Source organism: Loxodonta africana, chromosome 15 (genome assembly GCF_030014295.1).
Source record: "Loxodonta africana isolate mLoxAfr1 chromosome 15, mLoxAfr1.hap2, whole genome shotgun sequence".
Taxonomy (NCBI): Eukaryota; Metazoa; Chordata; class Mammalia; order Proboscidea; family Elephantidae; genus Loxodonta; species Loxodonta africana.
Window position 1 is genome coordinate 27,978,052 of NC_087356.1, and position 19,340 is coordinate 27,997,391.

Below are 19,340 nucleotides of genomic sequence, written 5' to 3' on the forward strand. Positions count from 1 at the left end.
CTTTTAGCAAGCAAGGTTGTGACACCTTCACATCACAGGTTGTTAATGAGTCTTCCTCCAATCCTGATGCCACATTCTTCATATAGTCTAGCTTCTTGGATTATTTGCTCAGCTGCAGATTGAATGAGTGTGGTGAAAGGATACAATTCTGACACACACCTTTCCTGATTTTAAGCCAAGCAGTACCCCTTGTTCTGTTCAAATGACTGCCTGTTGGTCTATGTACAGGTTCCGAATGAGCACAATTAAGTGTTCTGGAAATCCCATCCTTCCCAATGTTATCCATAATTTGTTATAACCCACACAGGTGAATATCTTTGCGTAGTTGATAAAACACAGGTAAACATCTTTCTAGTATTCTCTGCTTTCAGCCAGGATCCATCTGACATCAGCAATGATATCCCTGGTTCCACATCCTGTTCTGAATCTGGCTTGAATTTCTGGCAGCTCCCTGCTGATGCACTGCTGCAACTGTTTTTGAATCATCTTCAGCAAAATTTTAATGATATTGTTCGATAATTTCCACATTCTATTGGATCACCTTTCTTTGGAATGGGCACAAGTATGGATCTCTTCTAGTCAGTTGTCCAGGTAGCTGTCTCCCAAGTTCCTTGGCATAAGACAAGTGAACACCTCCAACGCTGCATCCATTTGTTGAAACATCTCAATTGGTATTCCGTCAATTCATTAAGACTTGTTTTTCGCCAATGCTTGGACTTCTTCCTTCAATACCATCGTTCTTTATCATATGCTACCTCTTGAAATGGTTGAATGTCAACCAATTCTTTTTGGTACAGTGACTCTGTGTATTCCTTCCATCTTCGTTTGATGCTTCCTGTATTGCTCAATATTTTGCCCATAGAATCCTTCGATATTGCAACTCAAGGCTTGGATTTTTTCTTCAGTTCTTTCAGCTTGAGAAATGCCGAGCATGTTCTTTCCTTTTGGTTTTCTAACTCCAGGTCTTTGCACATTTCATTATTAATACTTTACTTTGTTTTCTCGAGCAGACCTTTGAAATCTTCTGTTCAGCTCTTTCACTTCATCATTTCTTCCATTCGCTTTAGCTACTCGACGTTCAAGGGCAAGTTTCAGAGTCTCTTTTTTTTTTTCCTTTTAAATTTTATTGTGCTTTATGTGAAAGTTTAAAAGTCAAGTCAGTCTCTCTTAGAAAAATTTATATATACCTTCGTATACACTCCTAATTGCTCTCCTCCTCATGAGACAGCATACTCCTCCCCTCCACTTTCTGTCCTCGTGTCCATTTGGGCAGCTTCTGGGCTCCCTCTACCCTCTTATCTGCCCTCCAGACAGGAGATGCCAGCATAGTCTCATGTGTCTACTTGATCCAAGAAGCTGGTTCTTTATCAGTATCATTTTCCATTCCATATTCCAGTGCAGTTCCTGTCTGAAGAGTTGGCTTTGGGAATGGTTCCTTGTCTTGGGCTAAAAGAAGGTCTGGGGACCATGACCTCCGGGGTCCTTCTAGTCCCATTCTGACCATTAAGTCTGGTCTTTTTGTGAGAATTTGGAATCTGCATCCCACTGCTCTCCTGCTCCCTCAGGGGTTCTCTGTTGTGTTCTCTGTCACGGGAGTCATTGGTTGTGGCCGGGCACCATCTAGTTCTTCTGGTCTCAGGCTGGTGTAGTCTCTGGTTTATGTGGTCCTTTCTGTCTCTCAGGCTTATAATTACCTTGTGTCTTTGGTGTTCTTCATTCTTCCTTGCTCCAGGTGTTTTGAGACCAATTGATATATCTTAGACAGCCGCTTGCTAGCATTTAAGACCCCAGGCGCCACTCTCCATAGTGGGATATAAAATGTTTTCTTAATAGATTTATCATGCCAATTGATTTAGATGTCCCCTTAAACCATGGTCCCCAAACCCGCACCCTTGCTACGCTGGCCTTTGAAGCATTTGGTTTATTCAGGAAACTTCTTTGCTTTTGGTTTAGTCCAGTTGTGTTGACCTCTCCTGTACTGTGTGTTATCTTTCCCTTCACCTAAAATAAAACTTATCTACTATCTGATTAGTGAAAAACCCTCTCCTTTCCTCCCTCCCCCCGTCATAACCAGCAAAGAATATTTTCTTTTCTGTTTAAACGATTTCTCTAGTTCTTATAATAGTGGTCTTACACAACATTTATCCTTTTGCAACTGACTAATTTCACTCAGCATGTCTTCCAGATTTCTCCATGTTATGAAATGTTTCATGGGTTCATCATTGTTCTTTATCAATGCATAATATTCCATTGTGTGAATATACTATAATTTATTTATCCATTCATCTGTTGATGGGCACCTTGGTTGCTTCCAACTTTTTGCTATTGTGAACAGTGCTGCAGTGAACATGGGTGTGCATATAGCTGTTTGTGTAAAGGCTCTTATTTCTCTAGGATATATTCTTCCAAGGAGTGGGATTGCTGGATTGTATGGTAGTTCTATTTCTAGTTTTTTAAGGAAGCGCCAAATCGATTTCCAAAGTGGTTGTACCATTTTACATTCCCACCAGCAGAGTATAAGTGTTTCAGTCTCTCCACAACGTCTCCAACATTTATTATTATGTCCTTTTTGGATTAATGCCATCCTTCTTGGAGTGAGATGGAATCTCACTGTAGTTTTGATTTGCATTTCTCAGAGTCTCTTCTGACATCCATTTTTGGTCTTTTCTTTCTTTCCTCTCTTTTTAATGACCTTTTGCTTTCATGTATAGGGTCCTTGATGTCATTCCACAGCTTGTCTGTTTTCAGTCATTAGTGTTCAATGCATTAAATCTATTTTTGAGATGGTCTGTAAATTCAGGTGGGATATACTCAAGGCAGTATTTTGCCTCTTGTGGACTTGTTTTAATTTTCTTCAGCTTCAAGTTGAACTTGCATATGAGCAACTGATGGTCTGTTCTAGTCTGCCCCTGGCCTTGTTCTGAGTGATGATATCGAGCTTCTCCATCAGATGTAGTTGATTTTATTCTTTTGTATTCCATCTGGTGAGGTCCACATGTATAGTCACCTTTTTTGTTGTTGAAAAAAGGTATTTCCAATGAATAGGTCATTGGTCTTGCACAATTCTATCATGCCATCTCCAGTGTTGTTTCTATCACCAAGGCCATATTTTCCAACTACTGATCCTTCTGTGTTTCCAATTTTTGCATTCCAATCACCAGTAGTTATTAATGCATCTTGATTGCATGTTTGATCAATTTCAGACTGCAGATGCTGGTAAAAAGAATCAATTTCTTCATCTTTGGCATTAATGATTGGTGGATAAACTTGAACAACAGTTGTAATAGATGATACCAAAAAACCAAAAACCAAACCCGTTGCCGTCAAGTCGATTCTGACTCATAATCACCCTATAGGACAGAGTAGAACTGCCCCATAGGGTTTGGAAGGAGTGGCTGGTGGATTTGAACTGCCAGCCTTTTGGTTAGCAGCTATAGCGCTTAACCACTGTGCCACCAGGGCTCCATTTGATGATAGTCTCCCAATATTTCTACAGGAAAATGTATCCCATGTTCCAATGTGGAAAATTAAGAAAAAGCCGGGGAACTTGTCCTTAACAGTGCCACACTCGCAATTTTTCGTTTAAGACAAACGTGAGTCATCAAAGCAGAAAAGTACATGTGCAAAGCACATGGGGAGACTTGGGCTGAGGTTTAGATGGGGGAGGGGGCATCCTCAGAAGATCAGGCCCCTAAGGTTCTTATGACCCAGGCCCAGCTCCTAACACCCACCTCTCCCCCGAGGTTAGAAAATGACAAAGACTGTCATCTACCCCAAACTGACAGCCCCCAAAGAGGGCCTAGGCTCCTCTTCCCCTCCCTTTGCCTTTGTGCTTGGTGCTAAAATGGTGGAGAACTGACCAGTGGGAGAGGCGGCCTTGCCAGTCTTTTCCTGGATAATGGAATGGGGACTGGGCCTCTCCCATGAGCTTATCCCAAGAGTGTAAGGGACCTCTCGGACCCCTCTTCTTTCAGGAGCAGCCCCTGAGTTGTGTGGCCAGCAGCAGTCTGAGAGCTGGGAACACGGAGGCAGCTTCCAGGCTAGCTTGGAGGAAGCATTAGGGCAATTTAGTCCCCAGATGGCTGATGTCCCTTTGATCTTTTGCTGTTCTTAGTTGCCTTCCAGTTGGTTCTAACTCATGGTGACTTTATATATATCAGAAGGAAATATTGCCTGGTCCCGCACCATCTCTGTGATCATTGGTATGTTTGAGTCTATTGTTGGAGCTATTATGTCAATCCATCTCATGGAGGGGGTCCCTTGTTTCCACTGACCCTCTACTTTACCAACTATGATATTCAATCCAGGTATAAGAGTTACCCAAGAAAATTTCTGAAACCAGCAAAATTTATCCTTTGCACCACCCCTGCCACACTCACATTTTACGAGCCTTCTTTACTTAAAGTAAACAGCCCCTCTCCAGTGGGCCCCCTGCCTGGAGACTGCTGCTGACCCCAGTGAAGTAAGAGTGTAAATCTGCTACTCCTCCTGATGGGTTGGTATTTTAAATAAGTTGTCTAGAGGAGGGCAATGTTTAGCCCAGAGGAGGGAGCCACTGATGGTGGCATGTCACTGTAAGGAGGATAGCTGGGCCACCCCAGCCTGAATTCCACTACTGGGCGGTGGTCAGTGGTGCTCACCTTGGTAGCATTGCGGTTTGCATAGTTGACACAAGCATTGTGACTCTGGTTCAGCCACTGAAAGGCAAGAAGGGAGAGGAAAGTCAGAAAAGGTGTGGTTACCAAGGAGGCTACCCCCATTGTAGAAAGACACAGGACACTGTCTTCAGCTTACAGTCGGTTCCATCCATTTCATTAGTGTGACCAACCATCCCAGTTTGCCTGGGACTCTCCAGTTTTAGCACTGAAAGTCTGGAGTCCTGGGAAACTCCTCAGTCCCTGGCAAACTAGGGTGGCTGGTCTCACCACCCTCATCCGGGGATAGTCAGCTTTCCTGAATTACAGCGGCACTGCCCCAGACAGGACCCACTGCTTTGCACAGTCATCTTTATTGTATTACTTGCTTGGGTCTGCTGGGTAGAGGTGGGCATTTAGGCCCCTGGAATGATGGACAACCCTGAGCCTCTTTAAAAAATACCCCAGCCCAATGTCCTGCACCACCTCCAGTGCCCAGACATGGATGCTATTAGGAGTTTGATTCAGGAAGACTCTCCTGCATTTTCTACAGACACAGTTTTCTTCCAGGCCCTCTTTCTCTGCCCAGATATACACACAGGATATTCTCAGTTATTTTCAGGGACTACAACCCTGACTGTCTTGAAGAATAGATGCGGGATCTGAGATGCATGTTCACCCACTTCACTACCCGGGGTGGGCTTCACTTCCCTACAGACTGGTGGAGACTGGTGTCAAAATGGGGCTGTAGGCCTCAGGGTCACCGGCTGTGGGACAAGTAGACAGTGGGCAGAGTGGGGTGGCCACCAAACACCCATCATGGTCCAGGTGAGGGCACCAACCCAGCCCTCACTGCCTCTGTCCAAAGGTTAGAGTGACACCTAATGGCCCAACATGTGCTGGGCTGCACAGGGCCTGCTCAGCCAGGCCCAAGGATCTCGTTTTTTTCTCCCAGGGGAGGGGTGCGGCGTGGGGCTGACTCAATTTCAAGCGGCTTGGGCAGGACAGGAGCCACTAAGCCAAGGAGTTCTTTAGCAGAATTTGTTTGGCCTTTGCTCCAGGAGCCCTCCTTGCTTAGGGACTATTACCTGCCAGAAGACAGTAGAGGCCAGTGTCTGGTTGGGCAAGAGAAGACCAACCACCTATGAGAGAAAGAGAAAAGACTGAAGAAGTAAAAAAAAAAAAGCAACATTTTGAAAAGAAAAATCATATGGCCATGAACAAGAACATGGGGGACCTGCACAAACTGATGTGGGATGATGTCTACAGTGAGATGGTACACAGTAAAAAAAAAAAACAAGTTGCAGAAGAGTATGTGCAGTAAATCCCATTTCTGTAAAGGAAACCATCTTACATATAACCTTCCCTGGGTGACGAAAACAGTTAATGCACTTGGCTGTTAACCAAAAGGTTGGAGGTTCAAGTCCACCCAAAGGCACCTCAGAAGAAACCTAGTGATCTAGTTCTGAAAAATCAGCCATTGAAAACTGTATGGAGGACAGTTCTACTCTGACACACATGGGGCCACCATGAGTCAGAATCAAACCAACAGCAACTGGTCTGGTTGGTCTGTGTCTAACCATACACACACACACCTCCAAGCATGAAAAAATCTGTAGCCCAGCAGGCCAACTGTTAGCTGTGGATGTCTCTGGAGGTCAGATTACAGGGTCCTTTCTCACATTCAACATAAATATTTCTGCATTCTTTTTAACAATGGACATGGATCATTTCCATAATCAGAAGGAAAAACAATAAAAACAAACACACAAACAAAAGGAGTACCTTCACTTCCACTTTGGTAACTGGCTCCTTCATGCCCTAGCTATCCAACAGGATTTTTTTAAGGATTTAATAAACATTATTTCACAGGCCTTAAGTGTTTTTCAAATACTAGTTGGGGGAATTTGTATCTGTTATCTCTGAGCCTCCATAAAGCAAAAACTCAAACCATGTTGAAGCTACTGAATGAAATGCAATGTCTAATAAATATTTGTTGAATGAATGAATACTCCCACACATAAAGCTAAGTATGGTTACGTATGTGTAGATTCATTATTCCCAAAGCCCAAATATCACCTAAGACCTAGACTCGCTGACTTTATTTTTTTGGTTGAAGTCAAGATTAACTGATCATTACACTGGCTAAACCTTGGACTTCAGGGGTCCACGTGTGTCTCTCAATTTTACCTTTTGAGTATTTGCCTGGAAAATAACATCTACCAAGAACTGCTACATATGGAAAAAATGTGCACAACCATCCACATATTGACTTATTTATTATTCCTGTAGATAAAATGCTCTTTGGCAAGAATTTCTGCAAGGAACAAGTATAAACATTCAGTACTATGCAGTAAATCAAATTCTAGACATCCTCAGCAGCATTAGTAAATCATGTTTTAAACATTAAAATGTTTTAAAACAGTGAACGTGCACACACATTTATATTTATTGGCCCATATCGGTTTGAATAAAATTATATAATATAAAGTCCCTCCATCACTCTAATGAAAAGTTATCTTAGGAGACTTTTCTCCCAGGATGAGATTCCAAGTTGATTTCCCTTTGTAATGTCAACTTAGGAGTCCTGATGTCAAAGTCTGGAGACCTTGAGTCTTAGCTTCCTTGTGTGAGCTCTGGCAGAAGACACTCCCATTTGGGGCTCTAGCTGTCTTACTTAAAAAGTGAAAGGTTGACCTTAGAGGTCCTACCTAGGTATAGAATTCTATCCTTAGGTTCCAAGTTGCAGGTATGACCAACAGAAAAGCCTTCATTGTCTGTAATGGGATCACCCATGCTGAAGAGGCTCCCAGGTCCCAGGACCTTCTAGTTGGCCTTCCAGTCAGGGGACAGACCAGAGAGATGAAGCTGAGCCCAGAGGCCTGAAACTGGGCATAGAAAGTGAGCCAGGAGGGAGGGGTAAGTATATGTGTGAATGGCCTCCCAAAGCTTGAGGACATGAAAGCTGTTCTCTACCCTCTGGGACTCTGCATACAATCCCCCCTAATCTGTCTGTTTCTATAATGTGGGTGTGACATAAACTACCTTGTGTCCCCCAGTTCCCACTGTACCCCTTGAACTGTACTAGGGCCACAGGAACAACATCCCACAGACTCACTGTATTTGCAACTGTCGTCCAGGACATTGCTCATGACATCACTGGGTCCCCTTTATGAATCCTCTTGGTGGAAACTGTTATATGGTCTCAGGGTCAGAAATTATACTTCTGAGTAACTGTTTTGCATGTGTCTTGCAGACACCAAGCCATTTAATTGTGTCTCTCTTTGCATGGACTGCTAGGAAGCTCAGGCCATATATCCACAGTCCACGTTTGCCAAGGGTACAGACCTCATTGCATGCTTCATGTGCCAGAACCTTCCTCCTGGCTCCACCTTTATTTTCCTTTTCCTAACCTTCCTTTGGTCTCACTTTCATCTTTGCTTGTTTTATCTTGTAGAATGCACTCTTGTAACTGGTATCAAGTCTTTTCCAGAATAAGCCAGAGCCCTAAATAAATTTAACAAGTACCCAGGCTATGTACCACACACGCACACACACAACCCCCACATGGCTCTGTGACCAGCAAGCTTTTCACTTTGCTAGACAACCCCAGCCAGCCACCTCTCCTAACACAGCCCTGGCATCCTTTCGAGCACCTCTGAGTATTTTAATAAATCTCCTCATGCTTAGAGATACTGATTGATTGATTTGTGTCAAGCATTCCCCATGTGTCACATACCATGATCCTGGGGATCAGACAAAACAGAGATTACTTTCCATAGTTTGCTAATTGGAAAACTGAAGCTTGGAGAAGATTAGTGGCCTGCTCAAGGCTTCAGAGCAAGCTAGAGTTAGGTCTCCTGATTTCTGGTTTGAAAGCCCTGACTCTCTTAATTTTAGGGTGCTCCTTCTCCAGCTCTTCCATGAGCACAGAGGAGGGAGGGAATTCAACACTCCATGCCCATTTGTCCAGCATCATCTATGTACCAGCTCTGTGCTGCTCCCAGTGAGGATACCAAAGGACAGGGATATATGGCCCCTTACCACAACAAATACAAAGAAAAACAAAAAAATGTATGAGAACAGCCTTTATAATACTTAGACATGAAAACGACAAGATAATTTAATTAGGTACCTGGGTGTGTGTAAAATCCCGTTGCTGTCGAGTCGATTCTGACTCATAGCGAGGACAGAGCAGAACTGCTCCATAGAGTTTCTAAGGCTGTAATCTTACAGAAGCAGACTGCCACATCTTTCTCCTGCGGAGCAGCTGGTGGGTTCGAACTTTCAGTTAGCAGCCAAGCGCTTAGCCACTGTGCCACCAGGGCTCGTTTTTGGTGTGTGTAATGTCGATAAATTCAAACATCCAAGCAGGAGTTTTCACTAAGGGAGAGGTCAGTGTTGACCTGGCTATTTGCCGAAAGAGGTAGGGTTGAGCTGTGGTGTGTGTGCATGTGTGTGTAAACGGGAGCAGCGACAGCTGGGAGGCTGTCCTGACTGAAGGTTTGGGAGATCAACAGAGGGGAGTCTGAACAGGTTGAGGTTAGAAGGCAGCAGAACAAAAAGCTGAATTGGCCAAAAGGGGCCATGGGGAGCCATTAAAAGTTTGGCAAGGGGAGCAGGGATCCTGCCCTCCAGGCCCTTACAATCAGGGTTGTGGGCAGCAGAAGCCCACGGGTTCTAGCTTTATTCCCTATTAGGCAAAACGCATGAACCATCTGCACACTGCCAGGAGCAAGTGCAGATATTTCATAGCTTCCTTTTTTCTTTTTAAGTCTAAATTAAAAATAAACGTTCCCTTCGGTACTCAGATGTATATCTCCGGCGCAACCTGTCCAACATTCCCTTCCGCCACCCCTTCCAGAGCATGGCAGGGGGTGGGGAAAGAGAAGGCTAGAGAGAGGGAGCCAGCCCACCCGACTTCCATGCCAGTGGATTGCACCCCTCCCAACTTCAGGCATGGCCACACAGGCTGGCGGAGAGAGCCCAGAATGCAGCTGGTACAAACGCAAGTGGAATGAGAGGGAAACATGAGCCAACAGGATGTCAAGCCCTGACTCATTACAGGACCTGGGCCAGATCACACCTCCTTTGTTCCCATTTAGCTCATAACATAGCTGGGGTCCCCTCCGTGGCTCCAGCCTCCTAGCTGCTGTCCTCCTTGCACATCTGTCTGTACCTATGCTGTTCCCCTTCCCCTTGGTGGCCAGTCATGGAGCCTAGTGATTAACACTCAGGCTTTGGTTGCAGGAAGAGCTGGGCTCAGATCCTGGCTCCAGTACTTACCAGCTGTGTGACCACAGGCAAGTAACTTGGGCTCTCAGTTTTTTCATCTGTTAAATGGGGGTAATCCTGGTACTGTTCCGGACGATCATGAGAGGAGACAGCTCATGGGAAGAATCTGCACATTGCCTGGCATGAAGCAAGTGCTTACTGGATGTTAGTTATTAGTATCACTCCTCTTCTCCTACCTAGTTCTTTCCTAGCCTTGGCCAGTCACTCCTGCCCCTCACAGTCTCTCCTTTCTCTGAACTCCACCATCTACATCACACAATTGAGCATCATCTTCTTCCCATCTCATCTTTGAAGACAAGTCTTACCCCTCAAAGGATGGTGATCTTCTAAAGATAGAATCAGGGTCTTCCTCTCTGATGTCCCCCAAAGCACTCTGCACAAAGCTGGGTTCACACTACAGACTGGAAGAACATTGCTAATTCACTGATTATTAAGAACGCTGAATCATCTCCGGCCAGGGAAAAACTCTGATGGATTGTGACAATGACCACCAACGCTCATCTCTTCCTAACTTCTTTTATGAATGTCCCAGTTGCTCGGAGTGTTGGACTAAGTCTTGAGCCCTGGACTCCGAGGAGGAACTTATATTGAGTTATTGGTCCCAATTCTTTACCTCTCCCTGTATCCATACCCTTGTCACAGCCTTCTTGTGGGAGAAATGTATTTCCCTGTTCTTGATTTCACCTGGCCATATGACTTGCTTTGGCCAGTGGCATGTGAGAGGAAGTGGCTATGCACCAGTTCTGAGCCAGGCCTCGGAGAGTTCATGTGCATCTGCTCTCCCTTTTGGGTTTCTGTCTTTCTTTCTTTTTTAAATGTTTTATTGCATTTTAGGCGAAACTTTACACAGCAAATTAAGTTCCCATTTAATGATTTTTATACAAATTTTCCTTGACATTTGTTACATTTTTCACAATATATCAACATTCTCATTATTTCCATTCTGTTTCCATTAGTATAGCTTCCCTGCTCCCTCCTTAACTTCTTATCTTTGTTTTCAGGTAAATGTTAACTGTTTGGTCTCATATAGTTGCTTATTTAAGAGAGCACAGTACTCATGGGTGATATTGTTTACTTTTGTTTGGGTGAAAGGTAACCACCAGGAGTGTTTCTGACATAGTCATGAGAAGACATGGCCTGTCTAGCCTGCTGGCCCAAGGGGGATGAGAGACATGAGGAGCAGAGCCTAGCCTCGGTCAGCTGACTCCAAGTTGACCCACAGACCTGCAATGAGAAGCAGACCTGCCCCCGCTGAGCCTAATATAGACCAACCAAACCCCAACCAACCAGAGATCCCTATGAATAAAGACTTATGGATGCCACAGAAATTTTACGGGTGTTTGTTACTCAGCAATAGCTAACTGATATGGAGATTGCCACATATGAAGAGTGATTATGCTATCCTTCCTGGTCCAAAGTTTTGTACCATTACTAATGTACCTTGAATTGTATCTTTGCTGGTAATGTTGGTCCCTGGGGCAGCCTTGGTTATTAACCCACCCACCTGGTGACCATTAGCCCATCCCTGGGCTGCTGTAAGAGATCCAGGGAAGAAGGAGGGGTCTGTGCTTGAGCCTAGTCTCAGGACAGGGTCAAGAGTAGGGCCTACAGCACCCATCTAGTAACTGGGTCAGAAGAAAAATCACACCTTCACTTCAGGCCTTCTCCTTCAAGCACTCTAACCACTATAGAGAGATGAAGTCTCAATCTAAGAGAAAGGACCTCCCAAAATATTTCAATCTGGTTGGCCAGAAGCAGGACACAAGCAGTCGAAGACAAGGACAGAGGGAAGAAAGGCCACTGGCTACGATTCTGTGTGTGATGATACTGGGACTCATAAAGAAAGAATTGAGCAGACTCCCATCCTCTTGGCCACCTCCAATACAAAACTGACTCAAGTGATAGGAGAAAGGAGGTTTAAAAGAAATCTAGAGAGGATACTGGTTACGTGCCAAAACAATTGAGTGATAAAAACTTAAGCCAGGGGAAGGGTATGGAATTACCTTCTTGGAGAAGAGATAGCAGAAATAAGCAAGGGAGAATGAAGAAAACCAAAGACACAAGGGAAAGATTAGTCCAAAGGCTAATAGACCACAACTACTACAGCCTCTGCCAGACTGAGTCCAGCACAACTAGATGGTCCCAAGCTACCATTACTGACTGCTCTGACAGGGATCACACTAGAGGGTCCCGGATAAAGCTGGAGAAAAATGTAGAACAAAATTCTAACTCACAAAAAAAGACCAGACCTACTGGCCTGACCGAGACTGCAGAAACCCCCCAGAGTACAGCCCCCAGATACCCTTTTAGCTCAGTAATGAAGTCATTCCTGAGATTTACCCTTCAGCCAAAGATTAGACAGGCCAATAAAACAAAATGAGACTAAAGGGGCACACCAGCCCAGCAGCAAGGACTAGAGGGCAGGAGGTGACAGGAAAGCTGGTAAAAGGGAACCCAAGGTTGAGAAGCGAGAGTGTTGACATGTCATGGGGTTGTTAACCAATGTCATAAAACAATATGTGTACTAACTGTTTAATAAGAAGTTAGTTTGCTCTGTAAACCTTTATCTAAAGTAAAATAAAATAAAAATAACTGTCCCTCACTCAGTTTTTACTAGGTTCATCGCTCCCCTCCTTCAGGTTTTACCTTATTTGTCATCTCTTCCAGGAAGTCCTTCCTAACCCTCAAGATGAGGTTCAGCCCTCTGTCACATGCTCCCCAGCCCCCTACACATCTCTGCAGCATTCACTTCAGTAGAAAATACCTGTTTATAGTCTTTCTTTCTTGAGAGACCATAAGCTTCAGTGGGGCGGGACGATACGACGTGCACTTCTCACCCACGGGAGTCCTCACTGGTAAAGCAAAAGTTCTTTGACATCATATCCTTCCCCTCCACACTGGCTCGCACACTCAATTCCAGAATGTTCCTCTTCATTTTCAATAGACCTACTATGGGCCTGGTCCCTGCAAGCTTCCTGCTTTTTCCTTCTACTTTTTCTCCATCTTTCTGGTTTACGTGGCTAATGATCTAAAAAGGAACACTTTGGTGCATTAGAAGTGCTGCTATTTAAAGTTTTCCAGCCAGTTAAAGAAAATACAAAATGAATGTTTGTCACTGACTGGTCAATTTCCGCTTAACCTGAGCAACACCTCTTATATGGCACCAACTAAGCCAAAATGGCTGATGTTTGATCATACTGGAGGCAGGCTAGGAAAAATTTTGAGATTGGGACTTAAGTGTCTGGGATGAGGAGGGCTGGACACGGCCAAGTCCTGATGAAAAGTGAGGCCCCACCTGGAGATGAGGTGATCTATGCCAGCGCCTTCCAATACATGGGTTTCTAAGTCTATGTGATCAGCAGTAGCATTAAAATGAGAGGGTTCAGAGCAGGGAGTATAGGCTCTTCATTTCCCAAGACAGAAATCGGATGTGGATTTAATCTAAGGCCACTAGGCTCGCTGACTGGGAGTTCATGGTCTGCACTCCTTAACTTCTCAGCTGGACATGGGAGATTGGGTCCCAAGTTTGAGAGGCAGGGTAGTGGGGAGGGCACCAGCACCTTCGGTAGCTCAGGGCTGAGGAGGGAGGAACAGATGCTGCCCGGAGAAGCTCAGACAGCTGAGGCCTTCCAATAGCTAAGGCTGCAGGGCACAAGCAGGCAGCTAGGGAAGTGGAGAGGGCAGGAGGGAGCCAGACTACTGGGACTTCTCCCCAGCCACACGTGCAGGAAAATGACAGTGCTGCACATCTCTTAGTGGAAACCCTGGGAGTGAAGACGCGGATCATGAGAAGTGACTGCCATAGGTGGGGCTTGTCCGGGAAGATCCCAAAGAAAGGCCTATGAGCTACACAAGCCTCAGGAAAAAGGAGTCCGGCAGCCCTTGTGCACTGGCTTAACTGCTGTGCTTATATATAGATAGGGATCTCTTTGCCACACACCGAAGGGGCGGGGGGGAACTTTCCATCTTCAAATGTTAAGCTTAAAATAAGACACTACATGAGTGCCAGTGGATCTGTGAAATCTGCTGACTAAACTGGCACCAGCCTCTGGGAGAAAACCAGCTCGTTTCTCCTAAGCACCAGGAGTAAGCAGGGTAGGAGAGGGGCTACTCTCTGGCAAGGCCATGGAATAGGTGTGGATGGGCATGCTCACCTGGGCAGGAGGCAGCTTGGATGTTGCTCCCAGAGGTGTCACAGTCCAGGCAGCTAACAGCCTTACTCGTCTCTTCTCCTCGTTGCCCAGGGACCGTTCCTAGCACATTCGCTGGCACCCCCATTTCTATTTCGGTAAGCATTTTTAGTGGCTTCTGCATGTGCATATTTCTTACCCACTCTACCAGACCAGGAGCTTCCCTAAGGTGTGGACTGGAACCTTCGCTCCCCTTCAGACCAGGTGTTTCTGAGATGTGTAGTGGAGCTGATGTGGCTGGTGAGAGCTAGACCCAGCGTGGAAGTGCGGGAGCAGCCATGGTGCTCTTCCATACCAGGCGAGGCAGTGGTCCAGGCAGGGCCAACAGGTCCTTATGTTGCTTGTCCATGACAAAGTGCCAGGACAGATGACCACCAGGTTCTTCATGTGCAATAGCAGCTTCAGTTCCTCTAGGGGACTGGCCTCTGGCCCCTCTGTTCTGAATCTTGGGCTCTGGCTATTTGGGCAAGGAAGTGGAGGTAGAAGAGCATTGCCATTTTGGCTCTGGCTGTTGCTGAGGCCTGCTGTTAGGTGTCCCACGTCACGCTGCCCATTTCACCTCAATCAGGTACTCAAAGAGGATCTCAGAAGCCAGGGCATCCTATTCTCACAATGTATCCATTTATTCATAGGGGGATGTTTGCTCCAGGCTGGAAGAAGATTGGTTGATAGCATCTGCTTCAACCATCAACCCCCAAACAGCACGGGAATGGATCTGCATCCAAATTCTTCCTGTAGGGCCACACCAGTTGAACCAGTTGCCGTTGGGTTGATTCTGACTCATGGTGCTCTCACGTCAACTGGGAAGAACTGGCTATCTCACTCTGTCCTCATTCTATCCAGGGCCATGTTGTTGTTGTTAGGTGCCGTCAAGTCAGTTCCAACTCAAGCGACCCTGTGCACAACAGAACGAAACACTGCCCGGTCCTGCACCATCCTTATAATCATTGTTATGCTTGAGCTCATTGCTGCAGCCACTGTGTCGATCCACCTTATTGAGGATCTTCCTCTTTTCCGCTGACCCTGTACTCTGCCAAGCATGATGTCCTTTTCCAGGGACTGATCCCTCCTGACAACATGTCCAAAGTGTGTAATACGCAGTCTCACCATCCTTCCTTCTAAGGAGCATTCTGGTGGTACTTCTTCTAAGACAGATTTGTTTGTTCTTTTGGCAGTCCATGGTATATTCAATATTCTTCGCCAACACCACAATTCAAAGGCGTCAACTCGTCTTCAGTCTTCCTTTTTCATTGTCCAGCTTTCACATGCATATGATGTGATTGGAAACACCATGGCTTGGGTCAGGTGCACCTTAGTCTTCGGGGTGACATCTTTGCTCTTCAACACTTTGAAGAGGTCCTTTGCAGCAGATTTACCCAGTGCAACGCGTCTTTTGATTTCTTGACTGCTGCTTCCATGGCTGTTGATTGCGGATGCAAGTAAAGTGAAGTCCTTGACAACTTCAATCTTTTCTCCATTTATCATGATGTTGCTCATTGGTCCTGTTGTGAGGATTTTTGTTTTCTTTATGTTGAGGTTCAATCCATACTGAAGGCTGTGGTCTTAAAAAAAAGGTCTTAGATCTTCATTAATAAGTGCTTCAAGTCTTCTTCACTTTCAGCAAGCAAGGTTGTGTCATCTGCATAATGCAGGTTGTTAATGAGTCTTCCTCCAATCCTGAAGCCCCGTTCTTCATACAGTCCAGCTTCTCGTATTATTTGTTCAGCATACAGATTAAATAGGTATGGTGAAAGGATACAACCCTGACGCACACCTTTCCTGACTTTAAACCAATCAGCATCCCCTTGTCTGTTGGAACAACTGCCTCTTGATCCATGTAAAGGTTCCTCGTGAACACAATTAAGTGTTCTGGAATTCCCATCCTTCGCAATGTTATCCATAGTTTGTTATGATCCACACAGTCAAATGCCTTTGCATAGTCAATAAAACACAGGTAAACATCCTTCTGGTATTCAGGGCCATAGTGACCCTGAAATGACTGTCTTGGGTAGAGTGAGGACAGAATGGAAAAGTATGGGATGAACCTCAGGAACATCTTGCAAACTACAGACAGTGCTGGCATCTCTGGAGTTAGCCAGTTCATCCCAACTGATGGCAGCCATTAAGTTCGTAAGGGTCCATTTGGCCTCTTCTAGGGAAATGAGCCCCAATTCAACTTTTGCTTGTTCAAACAACCAGTTCTTCAGTTTGGCAAGGAGATGACATTCCAAAAGATACATCTTTTTTTTTCATATGTTGATGGAATATTTATAAAAATTATTGTGGCAGACTTTTGTTTGCCTACCAAATAGCCACCTTTCCCTTCTTTCTTACTAACATAATCTCTATATAATTGAGGATCAACTGTGTACCCAGCCAAATTCTACATGAAATAAAACTAAAAGTATTGTGTGTGACTCCCAGGAGTACTCCTTAAAGGAAGCTGACTCAGTTGAGGGGTTCCTTCTTTTACTCTTCCCCTCCTTCTACTTTCTGGAATATGGATATTGTTGGGTAACACCCCAGGGGCACCTGAACCCAAGGTCTGCCGCATTTCCAAGAGACCGAAGAAAGACTCCGCAACCAGTGATCACGACATATGCAGGGTTTATTTGGGAAGATTACTTACAGGACCGTGGCCCAGGGTGGCAGCTGGACCAGTTTAGCACTCTGCATTGGACGCCCCTCTCAATGCTGCCAGTAGAAGCCACCCCACACTAGCCACCTCGGCATGGCAATCTGGCTTTACTTTGGGGCCTCCAGCTGACACAGCATATCTTCAATCCCCTAAGGTGTTTTGGGGGTGTCCTCGTACTCAAACGTGGTGGGCTCTAGCTATCCAAGATAGCCATGACCCTTCCCACAGACATGGAGGACAGGGGCCATCCAACCCTCCCCCCGCCACATGGAGGATAGGGGCCATCCTGGGATTCCTCCCATCAATGTCCTTCTCCCCGCCATATGTCCGGCACTCACGGAGGTTTCTTCAGTCTCCTGGCTGGCTCGCCAATTGCTGGGTAATAACCCAGCAGCACGTGAACCTAGCATATCCAAGAGACGGAAGAAAGAAGAAAGACTCCGGAACCAGTGATCATGACGTATAGTTTATTTGGGAAGCTTACTTACAGGCCCATGGCCCAGGGCAGAGTGCTAAACTGGTCCAACTGCCGTCTTGGGCCACGGTCCTGTGAGTAAGCTTGCCAAATAAACCATACGTCATGATCGCTGGTTCTGGAGTCTCTCTTCAGTCTCTTGGATACGCAGCTGATCTTGGGTTCAGGTGCTGGTGGGTTATTATCCAACTGATGACTGGAACTCCAGCAGGCATATTGGACTATGAGTTGACTTTAAAAATAGAAGCCTAGATTGAGAATGATGGTGTAGAAAGATGGATGTCTGAGTTTCTGATGACATTATGGGAATCTGCCTACCTCTAAACTTCTTTGACATCATAGAGAAGTAAACTTCTATTTTGTTTAAGCCATTTTTATTTTGGATTTTCTCTTACATACAGATGATCCTAATCCTTACTAGTAAAATCATACACTATGCTACAAAGAAAAACACTATGCTACAAAGAAAAACACAATGAATCCCAAATGGCAGAGACCACACTCTCTGAAAATAAGGTAAACTAGAAAATAATAACAAAAGAATACATTTTTTAAAACTCAACCACTTGGAATTTAAAATATGTTCTTCAGGTAGCGAATTACCTCCATCAACAACTGCCTCCTTTGCCATTAGACCAGGAGAACGGGATGGTGCCCTACTACCATTACTGAGCGTTTTGATCAAAGATTCTACAGAAGAATCCTGATCAAAAAAGTGAAAGCACAGAATAGAATTTTAAATTCTCACGATTTTCTGGAGTCATGGAGGCTGGATGAACCCCCCAACTATTGCCCTAAGATAACCTTTAAACCTTAAACCAAAAATATCGCCTGAAGTCTTCTTAAAACCAAACAGTAGTTTAGCTTAATTAGTAAAAAAGTCTGCCTTGAATATTATGCACTTTTAAGAACTACCTATATGGGATCAACTTCACAACAGTAACTCAAAAGATTAGATTGGGGGCAGTGAGTTTGTACTGACAGGGGAGAAACAACTCAGCGAAGGAGGGTGAGAACCGTTGCACAACTCAAAGAACGTAATCAATGTCACTGAATTACACATGTAGACACTGTTGAACTGGTGTATGTTTTGCTGTGCATATTCTCAACAACAAAAAAATAAAATTAAGAAAAAAGGGAAAAATGAGTGTTGTTCTGAATATCCAGTTGATTAAAGAGAAATTCCAAACTATAATTTCAAAATCATTTATAAAATAACATGAAAAAAAAACCAAACCTGTCATCGTCAAGTAGATTCCAATTCATAGCGACCCTATAGAACAGAGTAGAACTGCCCCATAGGGTTTCCAAGGAACAGCTGGTGGATTCAAACTGCAGACTTTTGGTTGAAAGCAGAGCTCTTAATCACTGCGCCACCAGGGCTCCATAAAATAACATACTATCAGTATATATGAATATACATTAGATGCAGACAGTCCCTGGATTACAGACGTCTGACTTTCGAACAATTCACACTTGCCCTTTAATATTAGGTAAATTTGCCCTCACTTTGAAATGGGTGAACCAACCCCTACTCTCAACAAATTCTTCATCATAATCACCTTCACTTGCTACACGTGTAGCTTTTAAATAATTGAAAAGGCTTTGAGCCTTTTCTTGCACTAAGAACTGTATGCACCTACTACTGACTTGCAAATTAGACTTAAAGGCACAGTTAGGAACAGATCTCGTGTGTAACCTGGGGACTACCTATATAGTGAAATGTATAAAAAAAAGAGGCAAATTAATGGCCCTAAATGCTTTTATTAGGAGGAAAGAATGAGAATAAATAAACTGAGAATTAAAGGCAAGAAGTAAGAAAGCCAACCACACTAAACCAAAGGAAAGGAGAAAAATGGAAATTATAAGATAAAAGCAGAAATGAACGAATTAAAAAATGAAAACAAAAGGATTGATAAATATACCCAAGAACTAATTTCTGGACACAACTCTTGCAAACCTACCCAAAACTAGTTATTTTAATAAAGGAAGTAGGGATGAGGAGTGGGGCAAGACTCAAAATTGATCAGAGAAAAGACAGTTACATTTAAAAACATCAGTATTTAAAACTTCCTTTTTACAATAAAAGACACCATAGTAAAAGAAAA

General features: G+C 44.5%; 1 protein-coding gene across 10 annotated transcripts in view; it reads right to left on the minus strand.

Annotated features, from left to right (window-relative positions):
* SFXN5 (sideroflexin 5) overlaps positions 1 to 19,340 on the minus strand; it is a 164,854-nt gene that overhangs the window by 64,598 nt on the left and 80,916 nt on the right. For 9 of the 10 annotated variants that reach the window (XM_023552771.2, XM_023552769.2, XM_064268727.1 and 6 more), the window contains 2 exons: positions 5,723 to 5,776; positions 4,641 to 4,697 (listed from right to left, as the gene is read on the minus strand). In XM_023552771.2, the coding sequence (XP_023408539.1) occupies positions 4,641 to 4,697; positions 5,723 to 5,776 (111 nt within the window). The remainder of the gene's footprint in view (positions 1 to 4,640; positions 4,698 to 5,722; positions 5,777 to 19,340) is intronic. The other variant, XM_023552770.2, reaches the window with a different exon arrangement.